Source organism: Canis lupus, chromosome 21 (assembly GCF_011100685.1).
Source record: "Canis lupus familiaris isolate Mischka breed German Shepherd chromosome 21, alternate assembly UU_Cfam_GSD_1.0, whole genome shotgun sequence".
NCBI lineage: Eukaryota > Metazoa > Chordata > Mammalia > Carnivora > Canidae > Canis > Canis lupus.
The window spans coordinates 25,941,526-25,957,619 of NC_049242.1; the positions used below are offsets into that span (position 1 = coordinate 25,941,526).

General features: G+C 48.8%; 1 protein-coding gene across 4 annotated transcripts in view; it reads left to right on the forward strand.

Moving 5' to 3' along the window:
• CLPB (caseinolytic mitochondrial matrix peptidase chaperone subunit B) overlaps positions 1 to 16,094 on the forward strand; it is a 144,656-nt gene that overhangs the window by 112,791 nt on the left and 15,771 nt on the right. For all 4 annotated transcript variants that reach the window (XM_038568761.1, XM_038568759.1, XM_038568757.1 and 1 more), the window contains 2 exons: positions 5,324 to 5,438; positions 15,667 to 15,744. In XM_038568761.1, coding sequence (XP_038424689.1) covers positions 5,324 to 5,438; positions 15,667 to 15,744 — 193 coding nt within the window. The remainder of the gene's footprint in view (positions 1 to 5,323; positions 5,439 to 15,666; positions 15,745 to 16,094) is intronic.

A 16,094-nucleotide genomic window follows, 5' to 3' on the forward strand; every position in this document is an offset into this window, starting at 1 on the left:
TGTATACTTTATGAGTTAGTTCAGGAAATTTTCAAGTCCTTTGAGTGCCTCTCTCCCCCAGCTTTATTGGACCTCCTGGGCAACCATTACCATCATCCCCTAACATTAATCCTATCTGTTGCCCCCTAGTCCCTTTGGTGACTTTCCTACCTAGTCCTTTCTGCCATTCTAGCTTCAGAGCATGGCAGAAATGCTGTGATGCGAGTTGAGGTCACATTTAGGAGGATGGGGCATATCTGAGTATATCTGAGAGCATCTAGTAAGCTTTATGGCCCTGACCTCCATGAGAAGCAAATTGTAACTTGACCTTTTTTTCTCTTCCCTCCTCCATACCTATCATATTCTTGCCCACGGTCTCATTTTGCCTATTCACCACTCCCACCCTTGCCTCAGCTGCCCTTTTGGTGAACACACTGCCAGGTTCATTATCATACTTGTTTCCTGAAGGATACCCAATAATAGGGGTGCCTGACATACCCCTTCTCTTTGTAACCCTCCCCAAAAGAACCATGCATCCCAACCGCCCACTTCTGAGCGAGTCCAGCTAGGTTTCACCCCAGCCTCCCAGCCCTTTCCTGTAAATGCACTCACAGCCAGGAGGGGTGCCATATTAAATCAAGAATGATGGATACCAGTGGCCACGATTATCCAGCCAAGATGCAGCATGGGGAGCTGGTTGCTGCTGGCTCCAGGTGAGGGCTTCTGAAGCTAATTGCATATGGCTTTTATTAAGATGATCACTGCCCCACTCCTGCTCTCCTGTGTGGCTTCTTCCTAGTGCCTCTCAGCCCGGTGCCCTCTGCTTCTGCAGGCCAGGCCACCTGCCCCATATTCTCCTCTAGTGGAACCCTGTCGAAGTAGGGCTTCAACCTTAGCCCCTATAAGGCTTCCTCCTCATCTCCTCAAAAAGCCAGGAATACTAGTAGCCTACATTTATGGAGCCCTTACCAAGTGCCTTTTCCCCTCTTTCTCTCCTCCCTGAGGTAGAATATAAACAGACCAACTATTTTCCTTTCCTAGGTTCTTCCACTAGTGTTTCACAAGCCTGGGTTCCTAGCTAATACCTTCAGAAGCCATTCATTCATTCGACACTTTTTAAAAAAATACAAACTGTGCTAAGCAGTAGGAAAGAGCATAAAGCAATAACCTTTAACCTGGTTTAATCCTAGCATCCTATACATTTTTATCAAAAAGTCTGAAGTTTTCAGAACTTCTCAGAAGTTGTTCTGAATAGATATTTAGGGCTCCAGGCTGGGGGAGAACCAGGATGTACCCAGATTTAGGCCATGGGTTGAATATTTCTCAGGACCATCTAGAAAGCTCTGAAGAAACCAGCCAGGGGTGCCTGGGTGGCTCATTTGGTTGGGCATCCAACTCTTGATTTCAGCTCAGGTCATTACCTTGAGGTTGTGGGATGGGGCCGCATAAGGTTCCATGCTCAGTGGGGAGTCTACTTTCCCTCTCCCTCTGCTCATGTGCTCTCCCCTGCCAAAATAAGTAACTAAATCTTTAATATAAAAAAAAAGAAAAGAAAAGAAACCAGCCAGATCCCAGTATAACCTTTCCCCCATACTCACTCCCATAGAAGTCAAGGATCCTTCCCCTGCCCATCCAAGAAAATAACAGGAATACTAAAACCACCTAAAATCACGACACTGAAGAAGAGTTATAGGAGATAAAAATGTTTCCCTAGAGAACACTTAGGGAGACCACAGTGTTTATACCCAAACCAACAGAGTGGCAAGAAAAGTCATGTTTGCCTGTGACAGAGGAAAAAGATATGTTCTATGAGGCCCCACAGATCAATGCATGGAAAGCACCTAGAAGCAGAATTCTCTACCATGTAAGGGAAACTGACAGGCAGAGATGAGCTGCCTTGTACAGTGGAGGTATCCCAGGAACCCAGCTGGTATTGAGATGATACCCTGTGAACCTAGGTTTCCTAAGGAAGGAGCCTCAGGAGCCATTTCTGGGGCAGTGGGGGCATCTAAGTGGACTAGGCTCCTAGATTCTGCTTGAGCCAGAGCAACTCTTCATCTGTGGAGCTCATACAGATTAAATTAGCTAAAAGGGTTCCAGTGTCCCCACCCCATCTGCCCAAAAAGCACTGGGTTAGATAGTTATCAAAATGCAGTGAAGGAGGGATCCCTGGGTGGCGCAGCGGTTTGGCGCCTGCCTTTGGCCCAGGGCGTGATCCTGGAGACCCGGGATCGAATCCCACGTCGGGCTCCCGGTGCATGGAGCCTGCTTCTCCCTCTGCCTGTGTCTCTGCCTCTCTCTCTCTCTCACTGCATGCCTATCATGAATAAATAAAAAAAAAAAAAAAAAAAAAAAAAAATGCAGTGAAGGAGAAGAGAAGTAACATTTATCAGAGGCCTGTCAGGGGGCAGCTGCTGTGCTCTCCACTTGCATCCCTCACAACACCACTGCTACCTGTACATTGCCTATGTGCCAGAGACTCTACCACATTCTTTGTGTATGTTATCTCACCTAACCTGCCAGAGACTACCACATTCTTTGTGTATGTTATCTCATCTATCCCACCAAGGCCTGCAAGGTGATGGGAATTACTGTTTCTGTGTTAGAAATGAGGAAACAAAAATTCAGGGAGGTGAATTAACTTCCCCAAGGTCAGCTCGCTAGTGAGTAGACAGGGTGAGGTTTGAATTCAGATCTTCCCGGAGCAAAAGCTGCTTATTTCTGCCACACAGCTTGCCCCACTATGAGCCAAAAGAGGAACCAAGCTTCAGATGGGGACACTATACAAAGTACAGTGCCTCTGTATAGTGCCTGGCACTCAGCAGCTGTTCCACAACCAGTAGTTAACCTCCTCAATTGGCAGCATGCATTGACTCCTTCTGTGAGCCAGGCCCTGTGCTATGTGATAGAACTGTTGAGATGAATAAGACATGATCTTTGTCACTGAGGACCTCACAGTTGAGTAAGGAGAGATAGACAGGCAGTTAAGTGCTCTGGAGGTACCAGGGGCAGGCATGAAACCTTACAACAGGCTCTTTAGACAATGTAGTATTTAAGTTGAGATCACCAGGGCACTTAGAGGTAGATGGGAGTAGAGGAGACTTTTGTGGTGAGAGAGCAGTATGAGCAAAGGCCCAGAGGCAGGAATACTCTGAGACACCCTCACTGAGGGGAAGTGAGGAAGCAGACCCAGCAAACCCTCGGCAGCCAGCTTCCATTGCTTCAGGCTGCTTTTGTGGCCTGCCTGACTCCAAGCCGGCCAGGCCTCAAGCCAGTGCAGAACCAGGCAGTATGCTTGTGTCGCCCCATCAGAGCCTTTCCTGCCCAGTGGACCCAAGTGCTGAGAGGGGCTGGGTGGGCAGGGAGAAGGAGGAGGCAGATATATGGTGGAGTCGTCAGAGCCAGGTGATGTATGTGGCGCCTGAGGGAGCTGCATAGTGACACTCTGGATTCCAACCGGCAAGCGTCGCTCCACTGGGATTGGTGCCGAATTATTGCTCCATATGAAACCCAGGACTGATGGGAGCTTTCAGTTACAGACTGATAGCAACAGCCAAAATTGGATTGTTTGCTATTTATTTTTTTTAACTTCTGTCAAGGTCACTACTGTAACAGGAAAACACTGCCCAAGCAGCAGGTATTTTTCATCCACTCTGCCTGCAAGAGCAATCTGCAGCCACAACTTTTGTGACAGGGCCTTACCTGGGCAGCTCTCTTTCTAGAGAGCTATCAGTGTTACAAGGTCTTAGGAGAAAAGAGGCTCCTGAAGATCCAGGTCTTTTGTCCCACTCCAAGGCCTGCTTCCTTCCCCCATCCACCTGGCTCCGTGAGCACTTTATCATCAGACCTGTATACTCACCTTCCCTTGATGGCCACTAGATAGTCCCACAGCTCCTGCCGAGCCCAGGACTCCAACTTCTTTGTGTCTCCTTCCCCTCTCTGGATTCCTGTGCCACCCAGTTCAGCTGTTAATTCTCTCCTCTTATCTATTACCAAATTTACTTGGTAAATATTGACCAGCTGCCTTCATTGTGCCAGGACTTGTGCATTGAGTAAAGGACAGTGCCTGCCCTCAGGCAGCTCATAATCGATTTAGAGGATAGATTCACAAACATGCAACAAATTTGGTTTGTTTGTTTGTTTGTTTTAGATTTTATTTATTTATTTGAGAGAGAAAGCTGGTGAGCATGTGAGAGAGAGCACAAGCATGGGAAGCGGCAGGTAGAGGGGGAAGCAGACTCCCTGCTGAGCAGAGAGCCCAATGTGGGGCTTGATCCCAGGACCCTGGAATCATTACCTGAGCCCAAGGCAGACCTCAACTGACTGAGCCACCCAGGCACACCTGGTTTTTGTTTTTAAGCAGGGCTTGAACTCATGACCCTGAGATCAAGACCTGAGCTGAAGAGTCAGATGCTTAACAGACTGAGCCACCCAGACGCCCTGAGAAGTATTTGTGTATGAGCCCTCCGTCCCCTCCTTGTCCAACTTAGAGTTCCCTGAGGACAGGCCTGGCTCTCCTCTGTTCTTCACAGTGTGGTCATGCTCCGGCCTCCTTCCCTCTGCCCTTTCTGAAGTGAACCAACAAGCCCAGGGCCAGACACACATGGGCACTCAGCAGCATCTGGGTTCCAGTCTTGGGCTTCAGTCCTCCTCCTTCTCCCCACCGTGCCATTTCTGTCATGGTGTGCACAGGGCCAAGCACACAGCAGTTGCTGAATAGCTGTGTTTAGTTGAAATGCTGTATCATTGAAGGAGCATGTTCATAGCTCTGGTATAAAAACTAAAAAGGTTTTCAGGGCACCTGGCTGGCTTAGTCAGTGGAGTGTGTAACTCTTGATCTCAGGGTTGTGAGTTTGAGCCCCATTGTGCATAGAACTTACACTAAAAAAAGAGTGAAAACCAAGAAGATTTGCAAGAAGATAAGTAGAAAGGAAAGAACCCATATTTGTTAAGCACTTACACTACATGCCAGCTCATTATGTATGTCATCATATTTAATCCCCAGTTTCCAGGTGAGAAAACTGAGAGTAAGTAAATTACTCCAGATGATAAGCACATCTTATAAGTGATAAAGCTGGGATTCAAATGCAGGTCTTCTATCAGACTCCAGAGCCAAGTGTTAATCTACTAGCAATACTTTATTTTACTAGCAGAGTGAGCCAGGACTCCTGAGCATGGAGTGAGGACTAGAGCAAGGGAACAATGGGAAGGACTGGGCTAGCCTTCAGTGGCCCAGAGCCAGAGTGTGCAGCAGGACTCCTGGAGACCCAGACCTGTGTTTTTTGCCCCCAGGTTTTAGTGTAGAATGAAACCATCCTGAGCCACCTTCCCTTTCTCCTCACAGTATCAAGAGAAGCAGCGGAAGCGTGAGGCTGAGGAGCGGCGCCGCTTTCCCCTGGAGCAGCGGCTGAAAGAGCACATCATTGGCCAGGAGAGTGCCATCGCCACAGTGGGTGCTGGTGAGTATCAGGACGCAGCGACCAAAAATGGGTGGGGTGGCTCATGGTCTGCTGTAGTGAAGAGTACGCCTTGCTGTCACTGTACCATGAGAGGTGGCTCATAAGATTATAACTTAACATTCAGTGGGTACTTTCTGTGTGCTGAGCATTGTGATAAGCTCTCCATGTATGTTGTCATTTAATCCTTACAGCAACCCCATGAGGTTGGTACCATTAAATCTCCATTTTATTATTTTTTGAAGATATTTATTTGTTTATTTGAGAGAGTGTGAGAGAGAGAGAGAGAATGAGTGGAGGGCAGAGGGAGAGGGAGAAACAGACTCCCCACTGAGCAGAGAGCCCAATACGGAGCTCGATCCCAGGACCCCAAGATCGTGATGTGTGTTGAAGTCAGACGCTTAACTGGCTGAGCCACCCAAGTGCCCCAAATTCCCATTTTACAGATGAGGAAGCTGAGATACAAAGCATTTATTTATTTATTTATTTATTTTTAATTTTTATTTATTTATGATAGTCACACAGAGAGAGAGAGAGAGAGAGGCAGAGACTCAGGCAGAGGGAGAAGCAGGCTCCATGCACCGGGAGCCCGATGTGAGATTCGATCCCGGGTCTCCAGGATCGCGCCCTGGGCCAAAGACAGGCGCTAAACCGCTGCGCCACCCAGGGATCCCCAAAGCATTTATAATCATTGCTCAAGGCTGCTTTCCTGTGCTCTAACTCTGACTTTCTTTTTCTTTTTTTTTTTTTTTAACTCTGACTTTCATCCGGTCCACTGTCCCCATCCCCCACTTTTCAGGTAGGCAGGCTGAGACCCAGAGAAGAACAGGAGCTTGTCCATCACTTGTAGTGTAGCAGCTCAGCCAGAACTACAACTTCTATCTTTTGTCTCCCAGCCTGGAACTCTCACTCTTCAGTATAGTTTGTCAGTAGCTAGCTGACAAACATCCTGAACAAGTCTTAAGTGCCTTCCTCTTGACCCTAGAAGCTCTAATGTCGCATACTGGGAGCCAGACTGCTGTCTGGTGTAACCCCTACTCTAATTGCCCTCCTGCCCATGCAGACCCCACTAGAGGTAATAGAAAACTAGGGTTCTGCTCAGGATAATGACTTCACCTCTGTTCTCTGACTCAGGCGCATGATTCTCTGAAGGTGACTGCAGACAGATGAGGCAGGAGCAGAGTAACCTGGGCCCAACTTAAACAAATATCCCCCAAGGCAATGGTTCTCAAAGCATGGTCTCTGGACCAGCAGCATCAACATTCTCTGGGGCCTTGTTAGATTTGCAGATCTCAGGCCTCACCCCAAACCTATGGAATTGGAAACTCTGGGGTAGGACCCAGCAGTCTGTTTTAACACTCTGCGGGTGATTGTGCTGCTTAGCTCAAGTTTGAAAACCTCTGTCCTACAGTGTCTCAGTCCCATTCATGTTGCTTACCCTTTCTCTGCAAGCATCTGGTCCCACCAGATGTGTTCCAGTCCAACCAAAGACAGCACGTGGTAGAGGCTCACCGATAAAAGGAGACATCGGGCTGTATCACAATACAGTGCCTCTCTGGGACATTCTGGAGTGGCACTTCAACCCTAGGATACCAATTAGAGTAGAGAAGGCAGCCACCCCTGCAGCACAATGAGCCCAGCCTGATCTCCATCATTCTCACACACCAGTGGGACTCGGGCAGTGGTCATGAGCCCCCCATCAGGGGCCTGACCTCAGCAGCAGTTAAAAGGAGCCCGCAGGCCAGAGCTGCTCTTCTGGCTAGAGGTCAGAAGGCTGCCTGCAAGCACACACAAGAACCGTGTGCCAAGGGCTGAATTGGAGGGAGAAGAGACCCTGGGAGCTCCTGAGGGTTGAAGAAAGGAGTTGCCTATGGGAGAGATGTTATTACCTGGTGGAGAGCTAAGAAAGCATCTTCTGCTGGAGTGTCTGTTCACGTGGACCAGCACTGCAGCTGCCATCCTAGTGTTTTCCCTCTGCTTCTTACATGGCCCTTTCCCAGGCTGCTCCTCTTTGACCTCCTACCTCTCCCTGACTTCTCAAGCCCATTAGATCTGAAACTCCCAAAAGTTGAAGGGAATGGGGAGGAGGATGTTGGGATGGAGAGAATTAGACCAACATGGTCAGATAGTGTGTGTCCCACTTATCAACTGTATGATTCATACTCACTCGGCCTCTTTGAGCATCAGTTTCCTCACCTGTGAACTGAGGTGCCAAATCCATGACTATCTCACTATATAGCACATGCTCAGGATGTTTACCATCCAGGGCTGGGCATGTTCTTTAGATCAGGCCCATAGTTACTGCCTTCAAACCAGGACTAGCCCCAGTCTAGCCTCTTCCTCTGATCCTACACCAGCCTCTAAAGTACCACCCATTTCGCCTCTCCTTGTTGTTAGCCCAGAGCAGGTGTAAATGATTCAGCTGCCCACCTCTGAGGAGCTGTCAGAAGGTCTTCCCTGAGAGCCTTCCTCTACCCAAAGCGCCATTCTTTTACCCAAACCCTGCCTTATCCCTACGCCTTTTCGTGTGTTATGTAGGTTGACCTGACCCTGCTGTGTCTCTAGGGACCTTAGGAAAGACAGGTATTAGGGCCTGAGCTGTGGGGTTGGTGTATCTCCTCCATTTGTGTGGTAACTATATCCCCTGCTAGCTAAGAAGCCTGTGGCCAGTGATCACATTGATAATGATCTGATAATGTTCACCTACCAACCCAGGTGGAGCATGAGGTACTCTCTGGGTCAGAATTTGTGGTAGGCAAGCAGCAGCCAGTGCTTCAAGGTCTCCAGACTGAAGGAGGTACAGGAGAGAGAAGTGGATCCAGAGGGATAGGCTGGGTCTCTCTGGATCCTCTAGGCTAGCATCAGATATATGCTAGGGACTGGCTGGGTGGAGCCTGGCACCCCAGGGGTACCATGAGGATGGGCAGCCAGAGAAGTGCCGCAGAATGAATTGATTTGATAAATGGCCATTTATTACCCACACGAATTGGCTGAAACCAATTTCGGTCACATCAACCCCTGGTAAGTGCTGGGATATTGATTTGTGCAAAGTAATACAGTGAATTTATCAGTGTGATCCCCAGCTGCAGGGCTTCTAGCAAGGCTGGCGCACAGTTACCGCCTTACAAATGGAGGAGATAAAGTACCAACCCCTTAGCTTAGGCCCCCATGGCCTCTCTGGTCTTCTAGGGTCACCAGAGCCAAAGCAAAGCCAGCCTACATAAGCCGGAGCCTTGGCATTGAAAGTGAGACTCTCCTTCCAGAATCCAGAGCTACTCTTGGTCATGGGAGGGGGGAGAATGCCTAGCCCGATGGGCAGACCTCCTGGGAGCTCAGAGCCTCTATGTCCCACCATTCTCCTCAGAAAAGCAACCAGCAGTCTATTCAGTACATTCAGGGCTAGACTCCATCCTCTTCCTCCCAACTTGCCCACCTCCTGTTCTCCTATCTCAGTAAAGGCACCACCATTCACTAGTCTCCTAAATAAAAACTTAGATAATTCCTGGGCTCCTCCCTCTCCCTCACCCCTTACCGCCCATCACATACCAGGTTCTAGCATTCTGCCTCTTAAATGGGTCTCAAACTTAGCCTTACGCTCCTTTCCTAATACCACTGCCCTTGCTCAGAACCTCAGGATCTGCCATTTGAATCTTGAGTGGCCTCCTTCTTGGTCTCCCTGTCTCCTTTCCTTCCCCTGGCATCACTTCTCCTCCCCAGCTGGAGTGAGCTCTGTAAAATGTAAGAACTCCCCTGTTTAAAATCCTTGAGTGGCTCTTGCTGCTGTAGCCCAGTATACACGGCTCACTGCTGCCCCCCCCTGCCCCCCCTCCCGCCCCTGCACATACATCTGGCTACCGCTCGCTTCTGCTTCCCTGGACACGCTGTGTTGATCTGCTTGCACTTGTTGATGCTGCCCTGCTGCCCTCTCTGCTTGGAATTCCTTTCCTTCTGGCCCTTTCCTGACCCCACCCTAGCCCTGCCCATCTCCCGCAGCTCTGGCTGTTTTTACTTAGCCTAACTCAGTTCAGGAGCAACAGACTGTAGACTTCTGAGAGCAGAGACCGTGACTGAATCATTTTAGTTTTTCCAGTTCCTGGCACAGTACTCTGCTTGAAGTAGCTCAGTAATGCAGTTTGTTGAATTAATTTGGCTGGGCCCCTTGGCCATCTCTGTGCTTTGAGGAAAAAAGAATAGCTATAAGCTTGCCCTCTAGTAGCTCACAAGCATATTAGAAACAGGAGTATATTGAAATAGTAACACTCATAGTATCTGACCTCTGACCCCTCAAGTGAACAGGCCATTCCCCAGTCCTGCTGTGGGTTTAGCCTGCACACCTAGAAGCTTCCCTGCAGCTCTCTAACCAGATGCCTATCACCAAGCCATTGCACCTGCTTCCACTTGACTCTGATGCCCATGAATTCCCTCAGGAAAGCTCTGCCATCGCAACTGATCTGTGCTGAGGTCTGGCTCAAATTCAGAATCTCAGCATCAGCCACGTGACACACAGTGGGCTGTCTCGTGCTTTACTTCCCTTTTTGACAGTCCAAAAATGTAATTGCCCAAGCCCTGCACCTTTGTGGGCCACCTCCACACCCCTCCCCTACTCTCTGCCTTAGAGTCCTGTTCCTAAGCTGAGAAATACATCCAGGCCATCCCTGAGTCATGATATGAGGTGATTACTTTAGAAAACTGCTTGCAGTCCCACCTCCACCCCATACCACTTCAGATGTTCTTATTGTCCAGACCACCCTGCCCTTGCCCTAGCCTGCTGAGACACTTAAGTGAGACACTCAAGACCCAGGCCTTCTCCAGAAAGCCTTTTTTAGCCCTCCACGAGGGCCCATTCTTGGGGCTTCCTGTGGACACCTGTTGTCACTCCACATACCGCAGGGCATCTCTTTGAACGTCTCTCTCCAAAGGTCAAAATACCTCTTGTTCAGCTTTTCCCCAGGGTTGGGCACACAGGTGTGTAAAAGATTGCTAAACTCAAGTGAATGAAGCCTGCAGCCCATCTTGACATTCAGCCTCTCCTTAACATAGATTCTCATCCCAACCGCTTCCAGGAAGGGTGGTGCTCTTCCAGTGATTCCTATCCCAACACACACACACCCAGAGTGAGTGATGTTCAGCGAAAACTATTCTTTGCATTTTTTATATATTAACCACTCAGTAGCAATGCTTTGCCTTCATAAACACCGATTCTTAGAGACTGAGAACTGTTCTCAACTCATCCTCCAACCCTGAGGCTCCAGTCAATACCCACTCCACTAGCAAGCACTTCTTGAGCACTCGCTGTGCCCCTCAAACCTACAAGCAGTAGACAGGAGATTGCTAAGAGATGTTCAGGTGACTGAACCACAAGAGTTCCTCTGAAGGGCTGTTTCAGATTAGGCTAAAAATAATCCAGGAAGGAGGAGTCAGCCCACCCAGATGGCCCCAGAACCTAGAGCTGGAAGAAGGCCTGGGGTGGGAGGAGGCAGCAGCTATCTCCTCTCCCTTTGGTTTTGCAAATGATGGGTCTCTCTGGAATCTCCCATCACATTCGTACTGCCTGGCCATGCCCCCTCAGCTTCCTGGTGCAGATGTCAGTTGGCATGATGGCTCTTCCCACACTCCTCCCAGTGCTCCCATCCCATTTGGAAGCCAGTTTGCAGAGCAGTGCACACCTAAACAGCACAGACCTCACTTTAGGCATCTTTGTAGGTGCCCAGCACTTGGCCTAGAGCTTGTGTGCTGCACAGATGGAGAAGGTTCCTGGAGAGGGATGAAGAGGAAAGAGGAAACCTTCTTCACCCAAGAGTAGTAGTGATCACTGGGAGCATAAAGAGACTTAGGTCCAGGCCTCACTCTTCTTCTCTGTAAGATGGAAATTGAAGTATCTGTGTTTTCCTCCTTGGATTCCAGAAAGACCAACAATTAATTCATTGAGTCAGCAAGCATTATACTAACTCTGGGCTAGTCCCAAGGTCCCCTCAGGAAATGGAGCTGCTAGCATCTGCTCCCACAGATGACATAGCATAGAGCACACCCTCCTCCAGGACACAAGGGCACAAGTGGATGAAACCTCTTGCACTGCCCCTAATTGAGCCCCAGTCTCCTCTTCTGTAAAATAGAGATAATATCTATTGCCCAAGACTAGCACAAGGATGCAAGAGGTATCTGTAGGACACCACTACTGCTGCCACTACTACTGTGACTATTGTGATTTATACTTTTCTGATTATTCCACTCAATACAAAGTGCCTTTATAACGCTGGACTCATTTCATCTACGTGTGGGCTGGCTTAGCATGTGTCTGACCATTCCCATTTTATAGCTGAAGAAACCAAGGTTTTACAGGAATAAGTGTTTTATTCAAAGCCAGTCATCTAGAAAGTGGCAGAGCCAGGACTCCAAACTAGATGCCATAACTCCTACGCTGTCTACCCTACCACCGTGTAGATGGAAGTGTACCAGAAAATATAGAATATTCTGTAGAATATAGGCTATAAGGAGTTAATGGCACAGAGGTGGAGTGGTGGAGTTAATCAAAAAGGTTGCTGCATGTGAGTTTTAAGATGGCCCAGTAGTGGTGGGCATAGCCAGGAGAAGCCATTCTGCTAAGGGAAGAACACAGCAAGGAGGCACTGGTGCTAGCCAAGCCTGTGGAGAGGCAGCCAAGCCTTTTGGAACTTGCAGAGATGGGACCAGCCAGGGAAGGTGCTGAGATGCCTGCTCAGGGCACCCTGATACCATCCCAAGCCTAGAGAGCAGTGGTCAGGAGACAGAGGACAGGGGCTCCTGAGGCCGTGTATCAAAGTTGAATGAGCCAGATTAAAATGCTACCAAAAGACTGTTTTCTGGGTGAGACTAGGGTATGGGAGATGCTGTGGCCAGCAAGAGCCTACTCCTTTCTTTAAACTCCTGAAGCACAAGTTCAAGCTTAAGAGTTAGCCCAAACTCTGGGGGTAAAGCCCAGGGCCTTCATTTATTTACCTGTGTAACTTTGAGCAGGTTACCTAACTTCTCTGCACGTATCTCCTCATCTATAAGAAGGGGAATCAAGGGGCGCCTGTCTTGCTTGGTTGGAAGAGCGTATGACTCTTGATAGGGTTGTGAGTTTGAGCCCCACGTTGGGTGTAGAGATTACTAAAAAGTAAACTTTTTTTAAAAAGGGGACCCAGATTCCCTGCCCTGCCTGCTTTGTAGATTCATAATGAGGCTCAAGTGAAGTTACGAGGTTTTTGATAGATTGAAAGGTGCGAACAGGGTAAGTTGCTGCATTTGATGATCCACAGTGAGAACATTAGCACCTCTGGCCCCGTGTCCAGTGGCCCACGGGTTCTGTGCTGGAGCCTGGCAGAAACCCTCAAGGCCCCCAGCCGTGGCCATCAGCCACCCTGCCAGCCACACAGCCCGGGGCCCACCTCCCTCAGTCTGGCCTAGCTGCTTCCATTTCTCATTCTGTCGGACCCCATCTGCTTGGTCGTTTTTCTCTTCAGATATTATTAGAAATATCCAGAGTTGTAATTGTTTAATAGTTGGCATTTCGCCTGTTTCACAGGGGCCAGACCAAACCCACCCCAGACTCATGCCCCGGGTCTGGCAGAATTGGCCGGGGACAGCTGTGCGGTGGAGTCTGCCTGGCATTATAAAGAGCTCTTTCCCAGGTGCATTATTAGAAAAGAAGGGGGAAAGATGGCCCCGGGCATAATCCAATTCCACCTTCTCCATGGTGTTTTTGAACTGCATAGCCCAGCAATGTGTAGCTCTCAATACCTGGGAAGCTTTCCTGAAAGAGAAATCAGGATCAGAACCTCAGGTATCTGAAACCTGAGGAACCCAACTTTCCCCAGGCCACCTGTCTGAGTGATGCTTGGGTACTTCTGCCTCCCCTAAATACCCTGTGAAGCCTGAGCCCACTTTATGCTCAGCTTCTTTCCAACCTACATTCTCAGTTCACTCACCTTTTGGAAGAATGTGACTCCTTTCAGATGACCCTTCTCTCACCCCTGCCCCAACACACATCCACACCTAGTGTCCACAGAAGTCTAGCCTTTGCCATTGATATCTCTGCCTCCCCCAAAACCCCACCCACAGGTTCTTGTTTCTCTCAGGGCACTGTTTCTCTCAGTCCGTCTCAGCCAGGCTTGGACTACCCATCATCATCCCCAGCTTTCAGGTACCTGGGAGGCCAGTGGGTTCCTCTGAGAGCTAAGCCTTCCATAGGGCTGGTTCAGCTAGTTTAGAGATGATCTGGGACCTTTCCCAAGGAAGAAGCTGGATTTGAGTGTTTTCTCAGGCCCCTCTCAGGATTCTCAGGAGGTGTCTCCCAAGAGGTTACACTTCCATCTGTTCCCACTGAGGCCAAAACTAGGATCTTTAGGTAACAGCATTCAAGATTGAGGTGAGAAAGGTCGCAGCACGGACCTGAAGTCCTAAAGCAGGTATTTGAAACCTAATCTGACCCCACCCACAACTACTCCTATTCATTTCCTGTCTCTCCACCTGTGTCATGCTGGCTACCCTTGCCTCTCCAGATCTTCCTGGCCTCCATGATCCTTCATCAATCCCACTTCTTCCAGAAAGCCTCCCCTGACCTCCAGAGCTACTTCTCTGAAACCCAGCCATACAGATTGTACCATACAGTATAGCATTTAGGATCTTTGTACCCCAGAACTGGCAGACACTTCTCTAAGACCATCAGTTCTTTCTCAGTTGACTTGTTTTCCTGGTCTTGTCTTCTGACATATATCCCTTTGTTAATCTCCCCCGACACTCTGAGAACCAGACCATACATGCAGTTCTAGCTGTAGAGCAATCCTGACATTGCACAGTACTCTGTCCCCTTCCTGCTTCTGATTGCCATGTTCTCATTGATGCAACACAAATTAATACTTCACTTTTTAAAGCAGCCATATGTGAGCGAAAAAAGGAATGTTTAGAGAGAGAAGAGACTCTATCATCTCTACCAGTCAACTAGTGATCTGCTAGTTGTATGACATAGAGACTTAGGCAAGTCTCTTTATCTCTTGCCTCAGTTTCCTGTTCAATATAATAGAATTCAAGATAATACTTTTCCTCTCAGGTTGTTTGTGTGGGTCTTGAGTAATCAAAAATGTTGACAGTTTTTCCAGTTGTGCCCAGCAGATAGCATGTTCAATAAATGATTCTTCATATAATAGTTCTGCCTCATTTCACCCCCTGCTCTTCTACTTGAGTGATGCTTCTGAGCCTGATTCTCCCACTCTGTAGTTAGGCATTTAATTTCCTCACCTTGAAGGGTGCCAGGGTGGCTCAGTGGTTGAGCATCTACCTTTGGCTCAGGTTGTGACCCCAGGATCCTGGGATTGAGTCCCGCATCAGGTTCCCTGCAGGTAACCTGCTTCTCCCTCTGCCTATGTCTCTGCCTCTCTCTGTGTGTCTCTCATGAATAAATAAATAAAATCCTTAAAAATAACAACAACAATAATAACAATAATAATAATTTCCTCACCTTGAATGGTTACAGCCCTTGATTATATACTTCCTCCTGAAAAGGAGAGGTCAGGTCTCATGCTAGCAGTGCTGAACTCTCAGGGAACCTAGTACGTATCTATCCCACTCCCCCACCACTCTTCCCCCACTAGAGGCCATGGTTAGTGGCAGTGATAACCAAGTGGTTCATCCATCTGTGCCCTGAGCTCCACACTACCATTGACTGGATTCCAGAAAGTACATTTGGCTACACTTCCAGACAGTGAACTAGATCTTGGTTTCCCCAAATGGGAAAGAGTCCAGAGCTCACACCCCAGATCCCTCAGGGCCTGCCACGGGCTTCTGTATCTTCCATTTGCATAGGAAGCAGGCTTAGTCTCCCACCAGTGGTGAGTAGATGGATAACCAGCCATCTGAGAGCTAAAGTTCCTCTCGAATTCTCCTTCACCACCCCCCTACCCCCTTCACCTCCATTCACCATCCACCCGCCTTTCAGTTTCCCTGGCAACGCTGAGTGCTCATCCTGGAAAACTTTATCCGAAATCTGCTCTGGGCAGCTTTCCAAATCCATGCTAACCTGATTAGGTGTCTCTAGGGGCCTTGCCAGCTAATCAGATTAGGCAGCACTAATGGTAGTGAGGACTTTGAGTGGGCGCAGAGCAGTAAAACATATTGTATACTTAGTGATAATTATCCTGCCTTTTGTGTCATTGATTTATCTGCCTCCCTCCCTGTCCCCCCCCACCCCCACCCCATCTTGTGTGTTTGGCCCTAGCGATCCGGAGGAAGGAGAATGGCTGGTACGATGAAGAACACCCTCTGGTCTTCCTCTTTTTGGGATCATCTGGAATAGGTAACTGGGAGCATATTGGCAAGTGGGGAAGGAGAGCTGGGGGAGCCTTAGCTGCTATGGGTCAGGGTCACACATCCTACTTCTGTACAACTCTGAAAGCTCTGAAAACAACTGCTTCCAAATTAAAGAGCCAGCAAGAGGATTGTCTGTCACATTAGAAATAGCTAGAATTATCCCCCTCCCTCTGGAAGCTGTGATTCAGCGCCTAACTCACCTGGGTGACCAAGCCCCTTTGGGGTCTGATAGCCCTGATCTGGCCACTCTGCATCCCCAGAGGCTACCCTTTGGGAACAGTTGAACCACCTCTGCTTCCCAGCATACCAACTTTATTTAGTATAGCTTGGGACATA